At 44.8% G+C, this 26,601-nt stretch overlaps 2 protein-coding genes across 3 annotated transcripts in view; one reads left to right on the top strand and one right to left on the bottom strand.

The window, feature by feature from the left end:
* Window positions 1–6: 6 nt before the first annotated feature.
* On the bottom strand, window positions 7–9,118 carry LOC138982768 (rRNA N(6)-adenosine-methyltransferase METTL5-like). Its single transcript, XM_070356096.1, has 6 exons — window positions 9,036–9,118; window positions 8,645–8,819; window positions 4,021–4,135; window positions 3,389–3,579; window positions 1,184–1,266; window positions 7–542 (listed from the first exon to the last, which is right to left on the bottom strand). The coding sequence occupies exons 2-6, from the start codon at window positions 8,781–8,783 to the stop codon at window positions 387–389; spliced, it is 684 nt and encodes a 227-aa protein (XP_070212197.1). The 5' UTR covers window positions 8,784–8,819; window positions 9,036–9,118; the 3' UTR covers window positions 7–386.
* Window positions 9,119–9,279: 161 nt separating this feature from the next.
* The window catches only part of LOC138982766 (116 kDa U5 small nuclear ribonucleoprotein component-like), a 94,846-nt gene continuing 77,524 nt past the window's right edge, over window positions 9,280–26,601 (top strand). For both annotated transcript variants that reach the window (XR_011460968.1, XM_070356089.1), the window contains exons 1-14: window positions 9,280–9,324; window positions 9,829–9,986; window positions 11,589–11,708; window positions 14,857–14,972; window positions 15,624–15,699; window positions 16,122–16,187; window positions 17,432–17,467; window positions 18,437–18,527; window positions 18,810–18,892; window positions 19,058–19,224; window positions 19,835–19,962; window positions 20,722–20,785; window positions 21,054–21,144; window positions 22,587–22,722. Coding sequence is in view for 1 of the 2 variants with exons in the window: in XM_070356089.1 (XP_070212190.1) it covers window positions 9,870–9,986; window positions 11,589–11,708; window positions 14,857–14,972; window positions 15,624–15,699; window positions 16,122–16,187; window positions 17,432–17,467; window positions 18,437–18,527; window positions 18,810–18,892; window positions 19,058–19,224; window positions 19,835–19,962; window positions 20,722–20,785; window positions 21,054–21,144; window positions 22,587–22,722 (1,291 nt within the window). In the remaining variant the exon portion in view is untranslated. The remainder of the gene's footprint in view (window positions 9,325–9,828; window positions 9,987–11,588; window positions 11,709–14,856; window positions 14,973–15,623; window positions 15,700–16,121; window positions 16,188–17,431; window positions 17,468–18,436; window positions 18,528–18,809; window positions 18,893–19,057; window positions 19,225–19,834; window positions 19,963–20,721; window positions 20,786–21,053; window positions 21,145–22,586; window positions 22,723–26,601) is intronic.

Below are 26,601 nucleotides of genomic sequence, written 5' to 3'. Positions count from 1 at the left end.
AAATGCATATTTCAGCTTAATCATAGAGCTTGGGTCTATACCTACATATACCCCAAAATTTTCTCAGCGGATTTGCACGAATCTCAAGAATGTTCCCTGGAGCCTAAAAATTTACGGAATTCCGTAAATTTACGGAAGAATCCCATGTCTGAAAACTGTACACACAGTCAACTACATTCATTCAAATAAAATGAAAACTGCAGATTCTTGTGTTATTAGTGTCTTTTATTTTGTGTAGAAACCATCCACTGAGAAATCTCTCTCTCTCTCTCTCTCTCTCTCTCTCTCTAACTCAAATCAGCTTGAAAGTTGTATGCCTGTTCACGGTTCCAAAATCGTACACACACACAAGCACACACACACACACACACACACACACACTGTTGTCATGACTTGGCAGGTTTGTGTGAAAACCTGTAGAAGTCCACCTCTATGTCGACAGATTTTTTCTTGTGAAATTTGAGTGTGCTGGACAAATCGTAGCGCAGCTCTGCAATTACTTCAGCCTCCACTCCCCAGTCACCAGCTTTCTTCAGTATGTGCTGAAAATCAATACATATATATATATATATATCTAACTCATTGTTTCCCAGGTACGGATATATCCGTACCCACTAAAATGGCTCTATCTGACCAGGTACGGATATATCCGCTCAGACTGCTAGCTTCAGTTGCTTCATGTAACGTCCATCTAACGCCTGCATTCCAGCGTGTTGATTCACACTTACTACATAGTTACTACAATTCTGAGTGACCCGCTGCAGCACAGCTGGTCTCGGCTAAAAAAAACAACTTGGTCAACATAGGTGGGGTAGAAAGTGTTAACAATAAAAGAAACTACAATTATGATACAGTAAGAGAGATAATGACCCCCAAAAATCAATAAACTGATTACTGAATCCATCTGAGAGAGATATATAAAGACAGACTGACAGAAGGGGATAAAGAGAGAGAAGGGAGGAACTAAAGAGCAGAATCTACAATTAGCCAAAACTGATATCCGTTCACTGATGAAAAGTTTTCCATGCTCTTGTGAAAGTTAACCAAAACACACTCACAGTCCAACAGATGTTCCGGAGATTGACAATTGATCGTAGCTGGTTTTTCGTACTGTCAAGGGACAGACTCAATTCGACCAAGAAGTGACAACTACATTTTCACTGCAAGTATTCAGGTTATTTACCTGTCTAGTTGATGTTTTATGAAGAGAGTAGACAGCTGTTTCCGCCATGGACAGGCCCGCCTGTAGGAAAACCATATCAATCCCTGCAACATGATCACAAAGACCAGAGAATTATGAAAGCTAAAAGAGACATGATTTTCCCTATTCATGCTTTAGAAAAATTAGAGCATAGCATCGTAAGACTAAGAGGCAAGGCAACAGCTGGACAGAAGCGGAGAGAACAGCCCAGAACAGGGTACGATGGAGAAACGTCGTCAATGGCCTATGCTCCGCTGGGGGCAAAGGGCCTAAGTAATTAAGTAATCATAAGACTGACTGTTTGTATCATCTTAACTGTCGCTAACCTGTTCAGAAACTGCAGTGGGAGAGTAAACACAAAAGTGAGCAATGGACAAAAGCAGCCATGCCATACTATTGCATACCCCTTTTAGTCTCATACATCTGACTTTCTAACTAGCCTGCTGTTTGCATCTATTGTGGGAGAAGACTTCATTTCTGATTTGGGGATTATATTTTCTACTCTTTTAACAAAAAGGTGCAAGCTGTACACAGCAGCGACATCTTTCTTTCTTTATTTGGTGTTTAACGTCGTTTTCAACCATGAAGGTTATATCGCGACGAGGGAAAGGGGGGAGATGGGATAGGGGAAAAGGGGGAGATGGGATAGAGCCACTTGTTAATTGTTTCTTGTTCACAAAAGCACTAATCAAACAAGAAGAGCAAACGCTCGATCGAGTCACTTTCGCAGTTCTGAATATTATATGAGGCATCAGATGGACAGGAAGAAATTGCTATTCACAACACAATGAGTCACGTTCACATAAAATTTGAGCCCGGTCACTTTTATAGTTTCCGAGAAAAGCCCAACGTTAAGTTGTGTGTTGCCGAACAGAAAAGGCTAGTTATCTCCCTTGTTTTTCTGATAACGTTCGTAAAAGGCTACAGATGTAAATACTTTGATGTAAAGAATAATCCTACAAAGTTTCAATCACATCCGATGAACTTTGTCAAAGATATAAAATGTCTAATTTTTCCTTTGACGCTGACCTGTGACCTTGAAAAAGGTCAAAGGTCAACGAAACCATCGTTAAAGTGTAGAGGTCATTGGAGGTCACGACTAAACAAAATATGAGCCCGATCGCTTTGATAGTTTCCGAGAAAAGATATAAAATGTCTAATTTTTCCTTTGACGCTGACCTGTGACCTTGAAAAAGGTCAAAGGTCAACGAAACCATCGTTAAAGTGTAGAGGTCATTGGAGGTCACGACTAAACAAAATATGAGCCCGATCGCTTTGATAGTTTCCGAGAAAAGATATAAAATGTCTAATTTTTCCTTTGACGCTGACCTGTGACCTTGAAAAAGGTCAAAGGTCAACGAAACCATCGTTAAAGTGTAGAGGTCATTGGAGGTCACGACTAAACAAAATATGAGCCCGATCGCTTTGATAGTTTCCGAGAAAAGTCCAACGTTAAGGTGGTGTCTACGGACGGCCGGCCGGCCGGCCGGACGGCCGGCCGGCCGGACAGACTAACACTGACCGATTACATAGAGTCACTTTTTCTCAAGTGACTCAAAAATTGCTCCAGGGGCTTGCAACGTAGTACAATATAATTATGACCTTACTGGGAGAATGCAAGTTTCCAGTACAAAGGACTTAACATTTCTTACATACTGCTTGACTAAAATCTTTACAAACATTGACTATATTCTATACAAGAACCACTTAACAAGGGTAAAAGGAGAAACAGAATCCGTTAGTCGCCTCTTACGACATGCGGGGTGCAGAGAAATAAGGATGTGGAAAAGAAGACTTTTGGTAAGTGAAATAAAGGTGATGGATCCAGTCAGGTAGAAATAAGACAACAAGAAAAGAATTGGAAAACTGCAGGGAATAGTAGGGAGAGTTTTCTTGGAAGGAAATATAGGTGAAAGGACTGGTAAGGCAGAAATAAGACAAAAGAAGAGAAGTAAAGGGGTGGGGTAGCTCTGTTTAAACGCTCCCGCCGCGTGAAGGCGACCCCATGGGAGCAGCGACATGTTACAGCCCCGCTATTATGAAAGTCAACCTATCTAAACTAACCAAACTTTCCTCATTGTAAGCCTCTGATCTCTTTGCACCTTCTCAGTCCCAAAAGATAACACACATCTTAAATCAATTTTCAAAAAGCTGAAACTCACAAATATTATCTAGAGCGTGTCCTACCTTCATTCTTCTTAGTTCCAAAGGGAGGGTTCATGACGACAGTGTCAAAAGCATGGTGCATTCTGCCAGACTGTGTCAGAAGGTTGTTGGCGTCACCCTGCAAAAGGTTCATGTTGCTGATCTCAAGCTCTGCCAGGTTAGAGGAACATGTGTCCAGAGCGTCGTCGTCTATGTCAACCCCAAGGACATACCTGTAACAAGAAAGAAACAGAGACAGAGAATAAATAAAAGCACAATTGACATTGAATGTGTGCCCGATTGCTCTTCCGGAGTCCATGCAGAAGTACCTGCTGAAACTTCTTAGTCAAAACATACTCCCTCTCAATGTCACTCTCTGTCTTGTGTCACACACACACACACACACACAACACACAACACACACACAACACACACACTCACACACACAACACACACACACACACACACACACACACACACATGCATGAACACGTGCATACAAGTAAGCAGGGAATCTTTTTTTTAAATGCCGGTCCTCTCCCCTTACTGACTGCATGTGTTTAGAAAGAGCACTGTATGTAGTACATTTAAAACGTTAGCTTCAGATCTCCCAAAGTGCAACACTAGATCAAATGTATACATGTACAGTGGATATATATATATATGGTTATTACCCTGCGCCAAGCATGCAGCAACCAATGCCAAGTACACCACAGCCGACTCCCAGGTCCACTAAGCTCTTTCCTGCAATGTCGTCATACCGCATGTGCATGGTGTGCAGCATACGAGCTGCAAAAAAGAAAAGAAACAAGGGATAAACAACACTTATCAAGATACATTGGGAGTTTACAACATTCACACACAACACAAATAGAGATCATTGAGATACATACGTATCAAGATTTGTCGTTTTACATTTTGTCAAAATTAATTCGAAAATTTTAATAGTAAATTTTCACTCATAAATCCTTGCCAGGCACTGGCCCCCTGCAACTAAGGCAGGAAGGGCTCTAGAACCGTCCTGACAGACAGCCGCGATGTCTCTGAGATAATAATTTATGAAAACATCGTCGGAGCGCCAGTAAGCCGTGCACAAACCTTTCTCCAGCCTCCTCGACCATAAAACGGCCAAGGAGGAGGCCCAAGCCCTGGTTTCGTGGACTCGGGCCGAGTCAAGGGGAAAGACAGGCTGCGCCCCCCCCCCTTGTCCGAACGGCTCCACTCGTAAGCCTGTCTAATGAGAGCCGACACCCACCGAGGCAGAGTCGTCTTAGAAATGTCTTTTTGTCTCACCGTGCAAAGGGAGATGAATAAAAGCTTTTGAGATTCTGATCTAAGCGGCTGCGAACGGGCAAGATAGATGTCAAGGGCTCGGACCGGACAATTGACCAAATCTGGATCGCCGGGAGCCAGGATGTTGGTTAGAGGTCTGATATGAACCGGCGGAGATGCTTGTTCCGGAGCCTGATTTTTTTCCAAAAAATCTGGGCGAAACCTCAATGAAACTGAGCCATCAGACTCATGAGAGATGTCCTCCGGACTTCCGGAGAGGGCATGTATCTCACTTCCTCTGCGAGCTGATGCTAACAGCAACAGAAACAGAGTTTTACGCGTCAGGTTGGGGAGACTAGAGTATCGCAAAGGTTCGAACTCTGCTGAATGCAGAAATTCCAAAACCAGGAAGAGGTCCCATTTAGGCATGGGAGTGCGAGACCTAACCTCCTTAAGGGCCGCGCCCTTAATATGACTCCAGAAATGACGCCACTGACATCAATGGAACGTCCTATCTGTCGTAAAGTCGCGGAGATGGCCGATCTCCTCACCCTCAGAGAAGAAGCTGAAGCTCCTTGAGAGGACAGGTAAGACAGATGGTTTGCTACATGCATAGAGCGTGGAGCCAACGCGTTCAAACCATGGACATGGCACCAGGTTGCCCAGGCCTTCCAGTGTGATGCATACACGGACGCATACACGGACGAAGTGGACGCTCTGTGAGAGCGTTGCACTAAGTCCAGTGTCAGTTCTGAAGCTCCAGAACGCCTCAGCGAGGACCGTACAACCTCCACACGTGAAGTTTGAAAGGATCCAGTGACTCAGTCAGAGAACGAGAGAGAGCTCTGATGATCGTCTCCGAGATCGAGGCAAGTTCCAAAAGCTGACGTCCAATTTTCTCTGAAGAGACGAGGGTGTGGTCTGGAAACACAACACCCGAGTCCTTCTTAAACTGCTTAACCAGCAGAGGAAGCAGTTCCTGTGTCACAGGTAAAGGTGTACGCGGAAGAGCAAAGGAAGCCAACAAGTTCCGGCCAGGCTTCGGCAAGGTGAACTTCTTATGACAAGAAGGAACAAAAGTCGAAGTCTGAGCAGCCGAAGCCAGCCAAGGCTGAGCCTGTTCCGGAACTGAACCGTGAGGAACGAGCAGCAGAACAGGAACACTGGGGATACCACTTCCAGGAGGAGATGGTCTAGCCGAAACCTGAGAAAGGTGGTACGCCACCGAAGGTGACTCCTCGAACCGGAAGTAGGAATCCTCCTCCTTCGCGGAACGAAAGTCTGACATCGCCGACGGAGCGACCGAAGCGGAAGCCGCCGAAGCCGATGCACCCTCCGGGAAATATCTGAAAGTAACCTCCGCCGCAGCTTCAAGGGCAGCCCTGAACCTCGACGGAAATCCAGAACGTGTCTGCTCGCTGGCTACAGACTTTGCATCAGAATAGTCAAGCGACGGACACGGACCAAAGTGACAGTTGCTGGTGGTAGGCTGATGAACTGGATGACCGGAAACCCGTCCTGACTCATCCCCTGACTAGCAGGAGGGTAAGAATAAGAGGGGGGAACATCCGGAGCCACCGGAACTGAATAGGCAGTAGACGCAACACCCGACGGGTGGAGTGACGACTGCCCCGGCCGAGGCTGAAAGCCTGAATGCCCGTAGGCCAGCCGCTGTTCCTCACTCACAGCCATCCGAGAGGAAGCGTCAGAAAGAGGAACAGTGTATCCGGACAGAGCCGGAAAAGCAACAGACGAAGCCGCACAATGCGGAAGCGAAGGTTGCGTGGACTGGGGCCGGAAGCCCGAACGCCCGTAGGCCAGTCCTCGGTCAACTCCAGTCAAGACCTCTACGTGTGCTTGCGCAGGAGGACCTATGCTTCCGGTAAAAACCGGAAACGCAGCTGCCGAAAACGGATGCCGCCCTTGCTCTAAAACGCCCGTGCACGCAGTGTGAATTGGGTGAGTCAGAACAGAAGTTTGCGGGTTGTGATCCTGCACCAAGGAACTGCTTCCCAAAAGGGAGTATCCGGTAGCGTCACGAGGGCTGGTGGACCAGTTCGACTTACCGGCCGTGCCCCCCGCGGAGGCAGAAGACGAAGCAGCCAGGAAATCCTCCCTGGAAATCATCGCCGAAGGCACCGTCAAAGACGCCAAAGAGCGAGCGTCACCCACTGCTGGGGGGAAAACAACGCTGGCCGGCGGAGTGGAACGCTTCAATTCTTCCCTGACCATGCTGCGAATTTCTGGAACTAAAGAACTAAGCAGTGTCGACACGAGAGCACCTTGCTCCGGTGCCGACACAGAGGGAGAGCAAGAAGACACAGAAGACAAAGAAGTGCTTGGTTGCCCCGCAACCCCATGGTCATTGGGGGCAGAAATAGGTACGGACAAAACGGTATTACGTGGCTCGTCCGTGACAACAACAAGTACAGGCAGTTTGGAAGATGACGTCGAAGATTTAGGTTTAACCCTGCCCTTGACATCAGCCTTGCCACGTTTTTTATCACTGTCAGCCATGCTGACCAACAAAAAATGGCCGCCAAACAAGAAAGTTACTGAAAAATTTACGAGTCCAAAAACTGGACGAAAAGTCAGCAACTTACAACAAAATTCTTGTCAGAATAATGACTAAAAGGAACGAGCTCACCAACTACAATGCAGAAGGCAAGCCAGACGGGTGTGTGGCCGGTGGGTGTCAAGCAAACACCAAACAGCTCAGCCACGAGAGCGCCAAAAATCCACGACCTTCTCCTCAGAGCTGAAAAAGTCGTATGATCTTGACCACGTGTTGAGGAGGGGTAGTGACGTAGCACACACCAATGGGAGGTAACTCCCCTGGTCTGTGGTCATTCATTACCATGGCTACCTTTACACTTTTTGTGGTGGGGTTGCTTCCCTTTAAAATTGTTTAAGACGGGTAGCCTTTTCAGACCTTAGCATCTCAGTATCAGTGCTTTATGTGATTCGGAGTAAGAATATGTAATTTAAAAAAGTTAAAAAACAAAGGAATACTGTACTCACCAATACAAGAACGAGACAAGACGGTACGAATTTTCGCTTATGGAAGCTTCATCAGGAAAAACAAGAACACAAAAGACAACAAAAAGCAGACGCAACACGGAACGAACAAGGTTTGAAAGAAAATGTTTTTTGTTGTCTTTTGTGTTCTTGTTTTTCCTGATGAAGCTTCCATAAGCGAAAATTCGTACCGTCTTGTCTCGTTCTTGTATTGGTGAGTACAGTATTCCTTTGTTTTTTTAACTTTGTTCATCTTACCACAGTCACTTCGTTGTTTAGATATGTAATTTAATCACGCGTAGCTGCACATGGAGGGCAAAACAGTGGAGTGTGACTCTCAAGATATCATGATGTCCAAAAACATTGCCTAGCTCTTCTGTTAGCACACCTGGAGACTGTCTCTTTGATGCCTGAGGTATGACACTCGGTATTCATACATTACATGTATGCAGTGGTGACAATTCCACACCAAACAGAACATCAACTAGTGTTTTCTGTTCCTCCTTAACCAGCATAACCGACGGGCACAATGGCTTGGTGGTAAGACGCCACCCTCCAAAGCGGAAGGTCGTGGGTTCAAACCCCGGCCGCGCCTGGTGGGTAAAGGTGGAGATTTTTCCGTTCTCCCATGTCAACTTATGTGCAGACCTGCTAGTGCCTCATCCCCTTTCGTATGTACACGCAAGCACAAGACCAAGTGCACACGGAAAAGATCCTGTAATCCATGTCAGACTTTGGTGGGTTATAGAAACACGAAAATACCCAGCATGCTTCCTCCGAAAGCGGTGAATGGCTGCCTAAATGGCGGGGTAAAAACGGTCATACACGTAAAAATCCACTCGTGCAAAAACATGAGTGTATTTGGGAGTTTCACCCCACGAAGACAGAAGAAGAACCAGCATAAGCACCTTGCTGCTGCAACTAATGTGTCCACACATATTGTCCTTTGTTTCATCAAATAATATAATTAATCTGTCATCAAATTTCAAAATGCATCTTAATTCTTACCTGCAATATGAGGTGTGGTCGGATACTGTTCTAGTTTCACTTTAGGTTTCTCAAACACATCAACTTCCTGTAACCAGCCCTCCAATTCCTTCAGACGCACAGCTTTTTGTTGACACTTAGCCGCACACATCTTGCACATGTATGAGGTTTCTGCGGCTGTCGACAAAATGTCTGCCTGAACAGAAATAAAGAACACAAACACGAGAATGAGGGTGATTGTTTCCTGTGCAATGCAGTGTATGATCAACAGATATTCTAACGTATTGATAACACACACACACACACACACACACACACACACACACACACACACACACACACACACACACACACACACACACACACACACACTCCTGTACTGATAAATCCTTGGGGTTGGATGGCTCTATACCTGCGATTAGCTCAGCAGTAGGGCTATCACGTCTTCATGGAGGCCGCCATCTTGGATGACAAAACCAAGCGAAAATATACAGGGTTCGTAACTCTGCTGATATAAAATAAATACAAGTAAAGAATACGGAATAAAACTAAAAACATAAATTAGTTATTCAAATGAATATACTCAGGCTAAACTGATAACTATGTAAACTTGACGACCCAAATGAAAGTTTGCGGCTAGTTTTACTTCGCAGCGAAAACGGAACTTCCGGTTCGGCTAAAAGCACGCTACAAAATTTCAGGTTTGTTTCAAAATGTTGTTCCTGTTTTATATAGCTAGTGGTTGAGCGTAAGTAATAATTGTTATGCAGGACGAACTAGCAACATATTGAGACGTAGCCAGAGTTGTTAGATTGTACCTAGATTGCTTTACTATCATGCTTTTAGCTCTGTCTTGCGTTGTGTTTACGATTTATTCATAGACGGTTTCTTACTCTAGAATGAAAAGACCAAAAAGTAAGAAAATTACAAAATAAATAAGAATTTGATTTCAGTTTCTTTTGGCCGAGCGCCTTTGGCTTTGTTGATTCTGTGTAGTCACAGTATGACTTTGCTTGTTCTTCTGGCTCGAGCCCAGTTGATTCACTTTCAGTTTCAGGTTGAGGAATCCACATGAGGTGTAGTACTAGTAGTACTAGTCTAGTATAGTACTAGTAGTAGTAGTAGTATAATAAGTAGAACTAGAGTAGAAGAACCCTTAAATACCCAGGCACCAAAGCAACTTTATTTGATTTATTCTCTTTCAGAGGCAACAAACTGAGAAAAAGGCAGAGTTACATCTACAACCATGGATCAAGATTTGTACGATGAGTTTGGAAATTACATTGGCCCTGAGCTGGACAGTGATGATGATGATGGAGATGATGATGACAACCAAGATGATGATGACTTCATGGACAGAGATGTACGTAAAACATCTTTATTTCATAAATGTTTGTTGCTGAATCAGAGAAATTAATTAGATAGATTCACATAGGAAAATTGCCAACTATAAACTATAATCATGTAAACCTGCCTGTGTATTCCTTCTGTATTTGCTCTGCATTTCTTCATCAGTTATAGATGCATGGATTGATATGAACAGTAATCAGTATGCTAATTAGCAACTGAAAAGGAGCAAACAGAAAATGAAGAAAAAAGAACTATAAGACACAACTCGAGAGTGGTAACAATTATGTCCTTTAAGTTTTAAGTTTAACTATAAAGTTCTATACATCGGATGCGTGGTCCTCATGAAAATGATGAATTATAATATATACTAATTTACTTGCTTACATTCAAGGAACAACGGAAATGGGAGAAAAATTACCATCAAGAGACTAGCCTAGGCTGTAGGCAAGAGAAGGACATACATGAGCTTCAAACTATCTGTAGAACTTTTGCCAGTTTTGGCCTCACGCTTGCATAACTGAAAAAAGTTGAAGTTAAAGAACAAAGGGGGGAAATAAAAACAGAAGGACAAAAGATTACTTCAAGAGGAAGAATCAACAAGTCGCGTAAGGCGAAAATACAATATTTAGTCAAGTAGCTGCCATTTTTCAGCAAGACCGTATACTCGTAGCATCGTCAGTCCACCGCTCATGGCAAAGGCAGTGAAATTGACAAGAAGAGCGGGGTAGTAGTTGCGCTAAGAAGGATAGCACGCTTTTCTGTACCTCTGTTTGTTTTAACTTTCTGAGCGTGTTTTTAATCCAAACATATCATATCTATATGTTTTTGGAATCAGGAACCGACAAGGAATAAGATGAAAGTGTTTTTAAATTGATTTGGAAAATTTAATTTTGAATTTTTTTTTTATATATTTAATTTTCAGAGCTTGTTTTTAATCCGAATATAACATATTTATATGTTTTTGGAATCAGCAAATGATGGAGAATAAGATAAACGTAAATTTGAATCGTTTTATAAATTTTTATTTTTTTTTACAATTTTCCGATTTTTAATGACCAAAGTCATTAATTAATTTTTAAGCCACCAAGCTGAAATGCAATACCGAACCCCGGGCTTCGTCGAAGAATACTTGACCAAAATTTGAACCAATTTGGTTGAAAAATGAGGGCGTGACAGCGCCTCAACTTTCACGAAAAGCCGGATATGACGTCATCAAAGACATTTATCAAAAAAATGAAAAAAACGTTCGGGGATTTCATACCCAGGAACTCTCATGTCAAATTTCATAAAGATCGGTCCAGTAGTTTAGTCTGAATCGCTCTACACACACACACACGCACGCACACACACACACACGCACGCACATACACCACGACCCTCGTTTCGATTCCCCCTCGATGTTAAAATATTTAGTCAAAACTTGACTAAATATAAAAAGGACAAAAGGAGACAATCCTAAAATAAAATAAAAAGTATTAAATAGACCATAGTGATAGGTCTAGCTTTTAAAAATTGGCCTCATATATACATACAGTTCTTGCAATTTACATACACTTTTGTAATTGATATTGATGGGTATTTTTGACTTGATGATTCTGCCATTGTGGTGACACAGGATGACGACGAAGACATGGACCAGGATGACAGGGAGGAGACATCGGAGATGGCGGTGGTGCTGCATGAAGACAAGAAATACTATCCTACGGCAGAAGAAGTGTATGGGCCAGACGTGGAGGTCGGTATTGTGTGCTGACTTTCTTTCTTTTTTTCCGTTTGCTTGGTCATTTTCTTTATTGTTTGTTTTGTTTTGTAACACAAACAGATCTGTATCGATTTTAGCACAGATCTTGTAAACGTACTTCAGAGAATGAATTTTTCTTAATACGCAGACCTGTTTACCCTTACTATTTTGGAGTAATTTATTACTATTTTTTTTAGGATTTTGGGAAAAAATACTCCATTTGAGTCGAGATTACGATTTTAAAATGTGCTTCAACTTAGGTTTATGTTGCTAATGTTGGCATTTGTAACTCCTGGGATTACTAGTTGGCTTGACCATTGCTCTTGTCAAGTTTTTGGTGTAAACAGGTCTGAATACCTGTCAAAGATGCACATATGTATGGACACACATGCTCACAGATAGACGCAGACACACAGTGGCACAGATAGACGCAGACACACAGTGGCACAGATAGACGCAGACACACAGTGGCACAGATAGACACAGACACACAGTGGCACAGATAGACACAGACACACAGTGGCACAGATACAGGCAAATCCGGATAAGACGAAATTGAAGGGACCGAATTGTTATTGTGTCCTATCCGAAATTTCGACTTGGTCATAGTACAGTGGAACCCCTCTCTAGCGACCTTGAAAATGTTGACAAAAATCGGTCCTTATGGAGGGGGGTCCTTACAGAGGGAGGGGGCGGGGCCACAAAGAAAGTCACCTCAGATTTTCTTAAAAAAAGAAAACAGAGAAGTTTGAGTTGCTGACGACCGTTTCCTCAAGCAAACTGCTTCGATGTCATGTTTGACATTGTCGATGGTGTCCACCAGTTCTGGTGCATGTTTCAATGCAAAAAGAGTTAGTTTCTGAGCAAGCATTTCTTTACAACAGTCCCTGCAATGATGAAGGTCCTCCGAGAAAGAGAGTGAAAAATCGGCCACCGTTCTCAGCATCGCGTATCTGTGTGTAACCTCTTTCATTGACAAGATACTCTTGTTTCCCTGCAGCCTTGACCAGTGAGTCGGTTACCTAATCTGTGAACCCTTCAGTTGTGTTGCTTTGTCAAAAGTTAGACACAGTCAACTAGTTTTGCTCTGAGTGAACAGTGCAGCTGGCCTCAATTAGCCGGTGACACCTCTCTGGCCACAGCACCAAACAGTACATGGCTGGGGGGAGAGAGAGAGAGGGGGGGGGGGGGGGGGTAGCTGGCTAAACTCAGTGGGGTGTCCGGTGTCACTGAAGTCAGCAGGAAGAGCATTGGAGAGAAATAGAGAGGTGTACTCTTCCAAACAATTTCCAAGGATCAGTTGTCAGGGCTTTGGGTAGTCAGTGAGGGAGAGTGAGAGCGGTTTGTGTACAGTCCGACTGAAGAATGAAAAGTCACTGCCACAAGATCGGCATGCCGTCAATAAAGCCAGACAAGAAGAATGATTATGACATGCGGCTCTATCTGCTGTTTTTTTTTATTCAAACTGGTTTTCAACGCTTATTCTCACAAAGCATCTGCACACCTGCCTCTGCCTCTGTGCTGTGTTTGTGTGGCTGCTTTCGTATGATGTCAGTGCATGGTGAGTGCGTTCACTGCCTTGTCACCACTTCCCCACCTTTTTCAGAATGTTTTCTTGGAGTTGGATAATTCTCCTTACTCCTCGCCCCCTCCTTACTCCTCGCCCCCTCCTAACTCCTCGCCCCCTCCTAACTTCAGTTCATACTTTATTGCGTGCCGACTGACCAGTCGGTGTGGCGTCCGTGTAGAGAAGAAGGGAATAAGGTTACACAATGCGCTAGTGTGAGACGCCAAGTTTCGTGTTTCGAGTTGCTGTAGTAAATATAGAGTAAACTTTGTCTTTGGGACTGACTTTCTGTTGTGTGCTATCCGTCTTTCGACTTACGTAAGAGAAATCCCATTTCGAGCTCAGGGTACTTTGTACACATAGATAAAGAGGGATAATTCCGGACCAGAATTTCTTTGTGTGCTAAGCGAATTTTTGACTTAACCGTTTGTGAGTTAGCTGGATTTGCCTGTAGACACAGACACACAGTGGCACAGATAGACGCAGACACACAGTGGCACAGATAGACACAGACACACAGTGGCAAATAGACGCAGACACACAGTGGCACAGATAGACGCAGACACACAGTGGCACAGATAGATGCAGACACACAGTGGCACAGATAGACACAGACACACAGTGGCACAGATAGACACAGACACACAGTGGCACAGATAGACGCAGACACACAGTGGCACAGATAGACACAGACACACAGTGGCACAGATAGACACAGACACACAGTGGCACAGATAGACGCAGACACACAGTGACACAGATAGACACAGACACACAGTGGCACAGATAGACACAGACACACAGTGGCACAGATAGACGCAGACACACAGTGACACAGATAGACGCAGACACACAGTGGCACAGATAGACGCAGACACACAGTGGCACAGATAGACGCAGACACACAGTGGCACAGATAGACACAGACACACAGTGGCACAGATAGACGCAGACACACAGTGGCACAGATAGACGCAGACACACGATGGCACAGATAGACGCAGACACACAGTGGCACAGATAGACACAGTCACACAGTGACACAGATAGACACAGACACACAGTGGCACAGATAGACGCAGACACACAGTGGCACAGATAGACGCAGACACACAGTGGCACAGATAGACGCAGACACACAGTGACACAGATAGACGCAGACACACAGTGGCACAGATAGACGCAGACACACAGTGGCACAGATAGACGCAGACACACAGTGACACAGATAGACGCAGACACACAGTGGCACAGATAGACGCAGACACACAGTGGCACAGATAGACGCAGACACACAGTGACATCCATTTTTACAAAAAGTAGACCTGTATGATGCTGAGAAAGAAAAAGCATCTTATTGGTCTTGATTTCCATTTGTTAAGAAGCATGTGGTGTCCCAGTGTTTCACTGCTGTTTTGGATGCATATTCATTTTGTTCTAAGTTTTAGAGCAAAAAAGAGGAGGGAGGTGTTTAAGAAATATGAACCATAACGCTTGATTAATCAACTAAAAGTAAACTAGAAATGTTCATGCTCATTGCACTCATACTCATTATTTTGTGTGCGGTATTTGCAGACACTTGTTCAAGAAGAAGACACACAGCCTCTCACAGAACCCATTATTGCACCGGTGAAGAAGAAAAAGTTTGCAATGGCTGAACAGGACCTGCCTATCACCACTTACGACATGGAGTGAGTAAAACTATATTTCTTTTTAACCTTTCGTTTTGAAGGGTGAGCTTCCGTGACTGTGCCTTGTATTTGAAATGAAAAGGATGTTTGAAGGGCTGCAGTCGTTGTAATGTTCTGTCAGTCGGCCAGTATTTATAAGGTTTAACCGGTGGTTTACATTAAAAACAAATTCTTGCTTAAAGTCTGGTATGTTTTGCTGCAATTGATGCATTATGAGAGTGATGGCTTCCCAAAACAAAACAACAATTATTTAAGAAGTGCTTACACTTTACTCAAGCTGTTAACCACCAATTCTGTGGAGAGAAGAAAAAGCTAGCATAATCATAACACCCAATGTCAATAAGAAGCGACCAGTAGGTTTTGGAAGGTTCCCAAATCAAATGTGTGGCTTTTTTGTTCAATATTTAGTGTTTTGTGTAGCTTTAGTGTTGGTCAATACAGGATAATGGGTGCCCATCATGATTTAGAAAATGCTGCATAGTCGTACTATATATGTTTGTGTGTTCAACTTCAAGCTTCATGACGGTAATGTAGATGACGTGCGCTTGCATTTCAATGAACCACAGAGCCAGGAATCACCTGACAGCCCTCTCAAAGTACGCTCCTGTGGGCGAAAACCATAAAAACCAAGTGTGTACATTTTGTGTGCAGGTTCCTGGCAGATTTGATGGACACTCCTGAGCTGATTAGGAATGTCACTCTCTGTGGACATTTACACCATGGGAAGGTGAGTGGTGGATACCAAGTCACTTAGGTGTGTCTGACAACATCCATATTGTTTGAAGGGACCTTTGAAAAATATGATGACATGGTTGTCTAAAGCAATACATTTGGTAAAATTTGAGCAGTAACTATTTGAGATGACTTGATGCAACTGCAAGACTTTGTATTTCCCCCTGCTTTAAGTGAGTGTGTGTGTGTGTATGTGTGTCATTGTGTGTGAGTGTACACATGTCACTGTGTGTGCCTGTCTGTCACTCTGTGTCTGTGTCACTCTGTGTGTGTGCTTTTGGAGCTGCCAACAGGCATACCAATTTCAGCTGATTTGTATGAGAGAGAGAGATACAGTTTTGATTGGTTGCTTTGTTTTTTGGTTTTGCTTGAGCCATCAATGATCAAGAGAATAATTTATTGTGGTTTCACTTTCAGACTTCGTTTGTGGACTGCTTGATGGAACAGACTCACCCAGAAATTGAAGGAGCCTATGACACAGATGTGAGTGTTCTTGATGGTTAATAATAATAATAATACGAGAACTTAATAATATAACGCGCACATATCTCACCACAAGGCGACTCAAGGCGCACATGTTTAATGTATACAGCACACTCGGATAGCCCGTTTCTTTTTAGGTTAGATTTTTACGGGCCTAGTGGATAAAACGGCGGCCTCCCAAGCAGAAGGTCCGTGGGTTCGAATACTGGTCACGCCTGGTGGGTTAAGGATGGAGATTTTTCCCATCTCTCAGGCCAACGTATGCGTAGACCTGCTAGTGCCTTATCCCCCTCCATGTGTACACACAAACACAAGACCAAGTGCGCATGGAAAAGATCCTGTAATCCATATCAGAGTCCTGTTGGTTATAGAAGCACAAAAATACCAAGCATGCATCCCCCGAAAGCGGCGTATGTTTGCTTAAATGTCAGGGTGAAAACAGTCATTCATGTATAAACGCACTCATGTAAAAGCCCACTCGTGCAAAAACAGGAGTATACATGGGAGTTTCAGCCCATGTGCTGGAGAAGAAGAAGAAGGTTAGGTTTTTCAGATGATTGACATTGTCTCTATTTCTCAGCTTGTTAAGACTGTTAGACTGCAGATGGTGCTGCCATTGATGCTTCTGTAAGTTAGCTTTTTCAGATTCTCTCTATTGCAAAGCTCGTCAAGACTGCAGATAGTACTACCATTGATGCAAAAGACATCAAGCATTATTCTTATTCTTTGTTGGTCTGCCAGACTGTTCTACCATTTGAATAGGATTTGAAAACTTAAACTGGGCCCGGTAGCTCAGTTGGTAGAGCACTGGACTTGTGATCGAAAGGTCACAGGTTCGAATTCGGGCCGGGACGGACACGGGTCAACTTTATGTGCAGACCCAGAGACGGAAGCCATGTCCCACCCCCGTGTCATCACAATGGCACGTAAAAGACCTTGGTCATTCTGCCATAAGTGCAGGTGGCTGAATACACCTAAACACGCAGACACCTGGGTAGCGCGACTCCGTTGCTGCTAGCTTTCCAGTGGGAGGAAGCGATCCGAATTTCCCAGCGATGGGACAATAAAGTAATGAAAATGAAAATGAAAAAATGAAAATAAAGAAGAACAAATACGTGTAAAGTCAAACTATGAAGACTGAAGACTTGCAGTGAAACCTGCCCTGGGGACCATTTCAGACAGGTTTGACTTATTTGATTCCTTGCGTTCAGGTAAAGTAAGATCTTGTTTTCTTTTATTTGCAGATGCGGTACGCAGACATTCTGTTTACAGAGCAAGAGGTGGGTATTGTCACGAGACTAGAATGTGTATAATGGCATGCTAAAAAAACTAAATTTGCAGCAGTAATTTACAGCAAAAGTTATGTCTCCATTGTGTGTTTCAGTGTCCACACTTGATTTAACGATTTTGTGAACAAACATGTATATTTGCACATGTGGTTTTATTTCATTTTCAATGAAGCATGCAAGTGTCTTGCATGGCATACTTAGTTAAGTATGCTAAGACTGAGAACTCTGTCCTTATAATACACAAAGTGTTTTTAGTAACAAATGTCTGAACAGATAAGTAACTATACAATATTGTGCATTGCTATCTTTTGAAGGGGCAGAGTTTACAGTTACAGCCAAAGTCTATGTGAATAGCTACAGGGTGACCCAAAAAAAAGAGTACCCAAACAAAACGTCATAAATTGAACAAAAATAAAGCAATCTTCATAAAATTTATTTACACACACAAGTAGCCTCTGCATGATTTGCACAGAAAATGTTAGCGTTCTAGCTTGTCTTTCAGGAAAGTTATGCTCATTCTACAGAACAAGCTCCAATTTATGACGTTTTGTTTGGGTACTCTTTTTTTTGGGCCACCCTGTATTTGAGCTGTTTCTGTTCATGATTGTTTCATGAGGATAAGTGTTCCTCTTTGTCCTCATCTACTTTAAAGATCGGTAGATCGAGGTTCTCATTGATGTTTTGTCTTGTCAGTTTGATGATCATTCCGTTCTTTGAATCATTCATTCGCTCGGCTTCCTGGCGAGTGGGCGAAAACTGAAATCCATCAAGATAAGTTTATTGTGATATTTGTTTGTCTGGTCACTTAAAAGACTGTTAGGTCGACATATTTATGACTGTAATGTAATTTTGTCAATATCAACGTTCCAACAACTTACCTCTCTTGTTTTTTTATTCTGAATTTTGGAACGTTGGCAGTCTCTTTGTTTTTGGATTTACCTTTCTTGGGTTGTGTTACAGAGAGGTGTGAGCATCAAGGCTACCCCTGTGACCCTTGTCCTGCCCGACACTCGCAACAAGTCCTTCCTGGTCAACATCTTTGATGCACCCGGTGAGAGCTTGGGATTTTGCTGTGTGTCTCTACGTTTTGTGTGAAGAGTTGACAGGGACTTCAGGGGATTATGAGAAGTGGAGATGGGGTCCATGACTTAGATTTGGTTTGAAAATCTGTTTGTTTGTTTGACTTTGTGAGTGGGTGTGTTTTTTTTTCTCTCTTTATATTTTTTTTGGGGGGTCTCACTTTGAAAGGGTTGGGGGTTAAAAAAGCGACTTTTGGCTGGATTGTGTGAATGACTTCGAACTCATTTTAAAAGTGAGCCACTATTGTGTGCAGGTCATGTCAATTTCTCGGATGAGGTGACGGCTGCCTTCCGTGTCTCTGATGGTGCTGTCATCTTTGTGGATGCTGCAGAAGGGGTAAGTGCGACAAACATCTCTCTCCCTCTGTTTAACTCATGCAAAAAGTTGAGATGTGCTGTTTCCGTATGTTGAATCATACTTTCAGACTGTATTGTTGTATGTAAAATAGATAGCCTAAGTGGAGCAGAATATGTTGAAACTGATTCTTGCTCGTTGGTTTAGGTGATGCTGAATACAGAGAGACTGATCAAACACGCTCTGCAAGAAAGGTTGTCCATCGTGCTGTGCATCAACAAGATTGACCGTCTGATCCTGGAGCTGAAACTTCCGCCAACAGATGCCTACTTCAAGGTGCGACACATCGTGGACGAAGTCAACGCCATCGTCAGGTGTGTAAAAGAACCAGTGCAGTGGGGATGGATGTCATTTGGGAATCTCTGTCTACTTAGTAACATGTTGACTTTGGAATTCAGAATAAGGCTTTATGTCGTTTTGAGTTAGAGTTCCCTTTATAAGCCAACATCGACCAGTATGCAGGCTTTATAGATGTAGCTCTTTTTTTTGGTGCTAGGTCTTCATCTGTTTCTGAAGCTCAGTTTAGCTCTATGACCTTGCAGTGTAACTCAACTTGTTGCCCCTAGCACTAAAAGTGGGCCTTTCAGGTTGTGTTATTGACACTCTTGATGCTGTCATTTCAGCTTTTCTGCTTTTGGTTTGACTGTGTCTTATAAGAGGGGCAGTTGACTTTGTACCTCTGGTTCTGCCTCTCCCTTTTGTGCCAGAAGGGGTGTAATAACACCCACACACAAATTGTTCAGGGTTTGTGTGTGTGTGTTATTACAGGTCTTTTGCAGCAAAAGTTTGGTTTTGGGTCGGAGAAGGTGAGGGGTGGGGAAAAGGGGGAAGAAACGGTAGAGGATGACACACTTGCATTTGGAATACTAAAGAAGTGATTATCAGCGTGATTTATAATTAAATATGATCGTCATCATGTTTCAGCATGTATGCAGAAGATGAGACTTCCTCGGTCATGTCTCCGATCATTGGCAACGTGTGTTTTGCCAGCTCCTACTACCGCTTCTGTTTCACACTGCGCTCCTTTGCCCACATCTATGCAGACACATTTGGTGAGGTTTTGTTCTGTTGGGGGTCTTTCTCTTTGTTCCTTTCTGTGGTTTTCTATCTCGGCTTGGTGTGACCGGTAGCTCATTGGTTGCAACACTCACTTCACACTTGCCCACTTCAAACCGGCACGGTTGGCCTAGTGGTAAGGCGTCCGCCCCGTGATCGAACCCCGGCCGGGTCATACCTAAGACTTTAAAATTGGCAATCTAGTGGCTGCTCCGCCTGGCGTCTGGCATTATGGGGTTAGTGCGAGGACTGGTTGGTCCGGTGTCAGAATAATGTGACTGGGTGAGACATGAAGCCTGTGCTGCGACTTCTGTCTTGTGTGTGGCGCACGTTATATGTCAAAGCAGCACCGCCCTGATATGGCCCTTCGTGGTCGGCTGGGCGTTAAGCAAACAAACAAACAAAAATTGCCCACTTCAAGGATCTAGTCTCAGTTTGCTTTTTGTGTGTGTCAGACTGGATAGCAGTGCCAACTGTTTTGTTCCTATCTGTCTTTTGAATGTACAGTGGTTATTTACTTCATATTTCAAGTTTACAGCATGAGTAGTTGTGCAGACAACATTATATTAGTAGCTATAGGTAAAAGAGTATATTTGTTGTCATGTTATGCAAGCGCGCTTTCTTCAGTGAAAAAATCAACACAAATTTGCATGAAAATGAACCTGGAAAGATCATAGCAATATTTTACCTAGGTGTACGGTAATGGCGCCACTGGTGGTATATTGCTCAAGGTTTAAGTGTGTGTGTTATTACAGGTGATGTTGACGAGAAGAAGTTTGCACAGAGGCTGTGGGGAGATGTCTACTTCAACAACAAAACGTACGTACAGCACACCTTGTTGGTGTGGGTAGGTTATGGATTGGAAAAGTTTTTTTCTAGAGCTGTAGTCATTTGCATTTTTAAAGTTGATCAAATACTACCGTGTGTCAATAATGTTTTCCCTTGAATTTCATTTTCATTCATTTCTTTTCTGAAAGGTTATATTTTCACTTGAACTGTATGCACCAAGTGAGGCTTACACATAAATTGATCTTCCCTGTCTGTCAGAAAATGTAGGATAATTTGCAATCTTTATGTTTCTTTTCAGACGAAAGTTCAGCAAAAAGCCTTCCCCAAGTTCCCCGCAAAGGTCCTTTGTCGAGTTCATCCTCGAGCCAATGTACAAGATTTTTGCGCAGGTAAGTTGCATTGAGCTGAATTTAGTTTTAGTGGATAAAGAATAGCGTTTGTGGGTGTGTGTTTAACCATCTTCAGCATTTCATGGAAACATAATCCTAAAAATGTGCCAGTCAATCGAAGAGGAGTGAGCCTTAATAGAGATACAATGTACAAAAGTCGTGTTAGATGGGATGTACAGAAGGCATGCAGTATGGCAATCTAAATTCATTCTCCATAAGCAGAATTAATCTCATAAGATGTTCTTCCAAGTCATTTTCCCTTTGAGTAATGTCACCTGTGCCCTAGAAGTTGTCGGTCTCTGTTGTTGATCGCTGTTTGTATTCCAGGTGGTTGGGGGCGTGGATGAATGTGTAGCAGGGTACCCAGTCAATTTGTTTTCGGAGGATTTGTATAAAAAGACCTTCTTTTCGTTGACTTTTTCTGTAAGCAATATCACCTGTGTCAAGGAATTTATGGTCTTTGTTGTTATCACTGTTTTGATTCCAGGTGGTGATAGATGTGTGGGGGGGGGGGGGAGGGAGGGAGTTTATTCATCTAGAGCACAGTTTATGTTAAAAGAGTTTCTCCTTACTGAGCTTTACTGAAAGTGAAAGGGCGGGGATGTAGCTCAGTCGGTAGCGCGCTGGATTTGTATCTAGTTGGCCGCTGTCAGCGTGAGTTCGTCCCCACGTTCGGCGAGAGATTTATTTCTCAGAGTCAACTTTGTGTGCAGACTCCTCGGTGTCCGAACACCCCCGTGTGTACACACAAGCACAAGACCAAGTACGCACGAAAAAGATCCTGTAATCCATGTCAGAGTTCGGTGGGTTATAGAAACACGAAAATACTCAGCATGCTTCCTCCGAAAGCGGCGTATGGCTGCCTAAATGGCGGGGTAAAAACGGTCATACACGTAAAAGCCGTGGGAGTTTCAGCCCATGAACGAACAAACAAACAACTGAAAGTGAAACAATACAGTGGTACCCGTTGTTAAATTAAGAAAAAGAAGAAAAAAATGCAAAATTGAGGTCTTGAAAGGGAGTTGGTCTGAAGGTAGGTAAACCAGGAGATTATTGGCAGAACATTTGAGGAAGAAGGGTCCCACTTACTGTATTGCCTGCATGATGAAATTCCTCCCAGTGTGTCATCACTGGTTGTATGTTGCAGGTGGTTGGCGATGTGGACGAGTGTCTGCCCAGTCTGTCATCACTGGTTGTATGTTGCAGGTGGTTGGCGATGTGGACGAGTGTCTGCCCAGTCTGTCATCACTGGTTGTATGTTGCAGGTGGTTGGCGATGTGGACGAGTGTCTGCCCAGTCTGTCATCACTGGTTGTATGTTGCAGGTGGTTGGCGATGTGGACGAGTGTCTGCCCAGTCTGTCATCACTGGTTGTATGTTGCAGGTGGTTGGCGATGTGGACGAGTGTCTGCCCAGTCTGTCATCACTGGTTGTATATTGCAGGTGGTTGGCGATGTGGACGAGTGTCTGCCCAGTGTGTGTGAAGAGCTGGGGATCCACCTGACCAAAGAGGAAATGAAGCTCAACATCAGACCGCTAATGAGGCTTGTGTGCCGCCGCTTCTTTGGCGACTTTACTGGTAAGAGATCTCTTCACCAGGGAGAGCACTGGTGTTTATGTTCATCGAATCGTTACTCTCACTTACTCTTGTGGAGGGGCTCAGTTGCCTTGTAGATAAGACGCCGGCCTCCCATTCCGAAGGTCACAGGTTTGAATCCCACCCGCACCTGGTGGGATAAGGGTGGAGGTTTTTCAGATCTCCCAGGTCAACTGATGTGCAGACCTGCTAGGGCTTTACTCCCCTTTGTGTGTACTTGCAAGCACAAGACCAAGTGCGCACGGAAAAGATCCTGTAATCCATGTCAGAGTTCGGTGGGTTATAGAAACACGAAAATACCCAGCATGCTTCCCCCGAAAGCGGCATATGGCTGTCTGAATGGCTGGGTAAAAATGTTCATTCTTGTAAAATGTGAGAGTTTGAGCCCATGAAGGAGGAAGAAGAAGAGGCTTACTCTTGTTGCACATACATTTAGAGCACTCATTGTCCCTTTGTTTCTCAGATCATAGAGTCATTACCTGCTATTCCGACTTGGTCGTGTGACAGACGTTTTCTTCCACACGAGGTTACGTTGATTGTCTAACGAAGCCGTCAGGCTGAGTTAGACATCAGCTAATCGAGTGTGGAAGAAAACTCTGTCACACGACCAAGTCGGAATAGCATTTATGTCTCACAGCTTCAACAGAGGAGAGAACAAACACGTTTTGTGTACTCAAGCTTGACAAACCTAAACACAGGAGCAGCCATTGTGGAGAGATCTACTTTTTGACGGAAGTGACCGATCAACTGTGAATGACGTCTCGGTGTATGTGAATGACGTCACAGTCATCGTCACAGTCTGTATCTTTTGAAGCATCGCATTCTTCATGACGTCTTTCTGTGTCTGCATCCGCGAAAATGTTTGTTCATTCCGGGATCTTTGTCATCTATGTTCAGAACTCTGTCCTTATAGTTTCAGACTAACAGGCCTCCTGAGCTAGCCACTTTCCAAGGGCAGTAAAATTCGCGTATGGAAACAGTACTGTTGTCTGGGATGCCGTTTTCAGTATTCTGAGCATTGTGTAAAGAGAAGAAACGATAACAGCAGGAGAAATAAAAGTCGTGTGTACATTTTTTGGCTTTTGGAGGGACGATTTTGAGTTTGAATCCGTTCTTGCACATGCTCTAAAGCGTGTAACATACATTAAATTACATATTCTTACTCCGAATCACATATATAGCAGTTGACACCGTCTGGTATGCTAAGGTACTGAAAGCGCTACCCATCTTTAAAGTAATTAAAGGGAAGCAACCCCACACCAAAAAAGCTGGAACTAGCATATGGTAGTGAGCTACCCCCTGGGAGTTACCTCCCATTAGCTACTTCCCATCCCACGCACGTGGCTACTTCATTCCGACTTCAGCTGTCCTGGTGAGAGGTCATTGAATTTTCTGTGCGCTACTGTGGCTGCCTTGTGCTGTTTCGTTCACCTGCCGGCCACGTAACTCATCTTGTCTCCCGTGCGGGCGCCTGTTTTGGTGAGCTCGTTCTGTATTTTTCTGTTTTCGAACTTGTGCGTTGGTTGCTGTCTGTTGTCCTTTGGACATTGTTCGTCAGTAACCTGTTGTGCTTTCGCCATTTTGTTTACAGTTAGCTTTGCTGGCTTGTATTTTGTGGCGTGTTCACTGACGCTTGTGCATTGTGTGTTGCAAGCTTGGTTCGTTTTTATTTTGCTGTAGTTACTGCTTAGCTGTCCGTTAGGACTTTCGTTTTCAGTAACTTTTTCTGTGAAATTTTTTCGCTTGTTTCTTGTTTGTTGTTGGTCAGCATGGCAGACCAGGATAAACGTAAGGGTAAAGGAGACATTAAGGGCAAGATTAAGCCCAAGTCCTCTAGCTCTAAGCCTGTTGTATTGGTGTCAGACGCTGCACGCAACACAATTTTGTCAGTGCCTATTTCACCTCCGCTTTCTAGCACCCCCGTTTGTGCTAGTTCTACTGTTGTTTCTGCGCCCTCTGCTTTGTCGGCGTCGGACCAGGGGACGATTGTGTCCTCTCTCTTGCAGACTCTTATCCCGGAGATTCGCTCTCTGGTACAGACAGAGATGCAGCGCTCGTCTACTCCAGTTAGCGCTGCCGTTCCGGTTTCGGGGGGGGACACTCAGTCCCTCTCTTCCGGGAAGGTTTCTTCTGTTTCCGCTCCTCAACTTCCTGTCTCGGGTGGAGACGTTACAAGTAAGTTGAACCGGTCCTCTTGCTCTCGTGAAGCGCCTGGACAGCCCCGTGCGGGCAACGGTTCGTGTGCGCAGGGTCACTCCCTGCTTTCGGCTGGCGGCAGGCCTCCTCTTGTAGAGCAGGACTCTGTTAGCCAGCAGCGGCGACCGTTTACGGTTACTGCGCTTCCGGCTCCCGCCGGAAGCATAGGTCCCCCCACGCTTGCTCGCAATGCCAGCCGCGATGGGATGGATCATGAGCTGGCCTACGGGCTTCACGGCTTCCGGCCGCAGTTCGTGCATTCACCGCTTCCGCCCCCGGCGGTTATGGTGTCTGCATTTCCGGCTTCGGCCGGACACGCTGTCCCTCTACCGTCCACTTCCTCTTGGATGGCGGAGAGGGAACAACAGCGTGATGCTTTTGCACTTCCGGTGCTTCAGCACGGACGGTCGTCTCTTTCCTCTGCTGAGGTTTTGACTTCCGCCCAACCACATCCGGCGTTCTCGGACGGTGTTCCGGTTTACCCTCTCCCTACTGGGCAGGGTTTAAACCAGGACGATGTTCGTGGGTACAGGTTTCCGGTTTCCGGTCATCCAGAGTACCCTTCAGCCACTGTGGTTGATGACTACGGTCGTTCTTCGCTGATGGATCAGTCTGAACTGCAGTCAGTGGTCAGCGAAGACACCCGTACTGTGTTTTCCTCTCAGCTCAAGTCCATTCTTGACTCTGCAGCCGAGGTGACTTCGCGGTATTTTGCAGAAGGTGTAGCGACGTCCGCTACTTCCGTTTCGGCGGCGCCTTCAGCTATGGCAGACTTCCTGCCGGATAAGGATGACGCTTCCTCCTTCCGGTTTGTGGAATCTCCGTCTGTCTCATACCACCTGTCCCAAGTTCTGGTGCACCCGAACAAACGGAGCAGTGGTATTCCGGTTGAGCCGTTCCCTCTTCTGGCACCTTTTGGGCCGGTTCCGGAACGGGCTCGTGGTTGGCTTGCGGATGAAGGGCAGTCCTCTTCCTTTGTGCATTCTGCACAGAAGAGGATTGCTTTCCCTGTCCGTAGCCGCAACCTCACCACTTCCTTTGCTCTCCCGCGTGCCATCTTACCGGTGACGCAGGAGCTGCAGGCTTTGCTTGTCAAACCAGTCAAGTCTGACTCGGTTGTGCCAGTGCGGGAGGGTACTCTTATCTCCCTGGAGGAGATCGGTCGTCAGCTCTTGGAGCTGGCTTCCATCTCCGAGACGCTGGTGCGGGCACTGTCTCGGTCGTTGACCGACTCTCTTGTCCCTTTTTCCCTCAGTGAGGAGCAAAATGCGGATGATGTCTCCTCCCTGCTTACGGCCCTGGCGAAGGTCAATGAGGAACAGACTCGTCTCTCCTCTTTGCAATACGCGCATGCGGTCTTGACAAGGAGGGAGTTGTTTCTTGCCAACTCTCAGTTTGCCGATCAGGCTACCAGAGACACACTACGTGTGTCTCCGGTTGTAGAGGGATCGCTGCTCGGCCACATGGCGCTTGTCGCTCGGCAGGCAGAGATTCAGTCCAACAAGGACGCTCAGTTCCTGGACATGGCTCTACAGGGCGCGAAGCAGGCTAAGCCTTCCCAGCAGGGGAAGTCTCAGCCGAGTTCCAAGCCCAAGCCTGCTCAAAAGAGGCCTGCTCAGCAGAGCTCTCGAGGTGGCAAGAAGAAGACAGTGTCGGGAAGGGGGC

Source organism: Littorina saxatilis, linkage group LG12 (genome assembly GCF_037325665.1).
Source record: "Littorina saxatilis isolate snail1 linkage group LG12, US_GU_Lsax_2.0, whole genome shotgun sequence".
Taxonomy (NCBI): domain Eukaryota; kingdom Metazoa; phylum Mollusca; class Gastropoda; order Littorinimorpha; family Littorinidae; genus Littorina; species Littorina saxatilis.
Note: the sequence above shows the minus strand (reverse complement) of the source record. Positions and strands in the feature narration are given on the sequence as shown.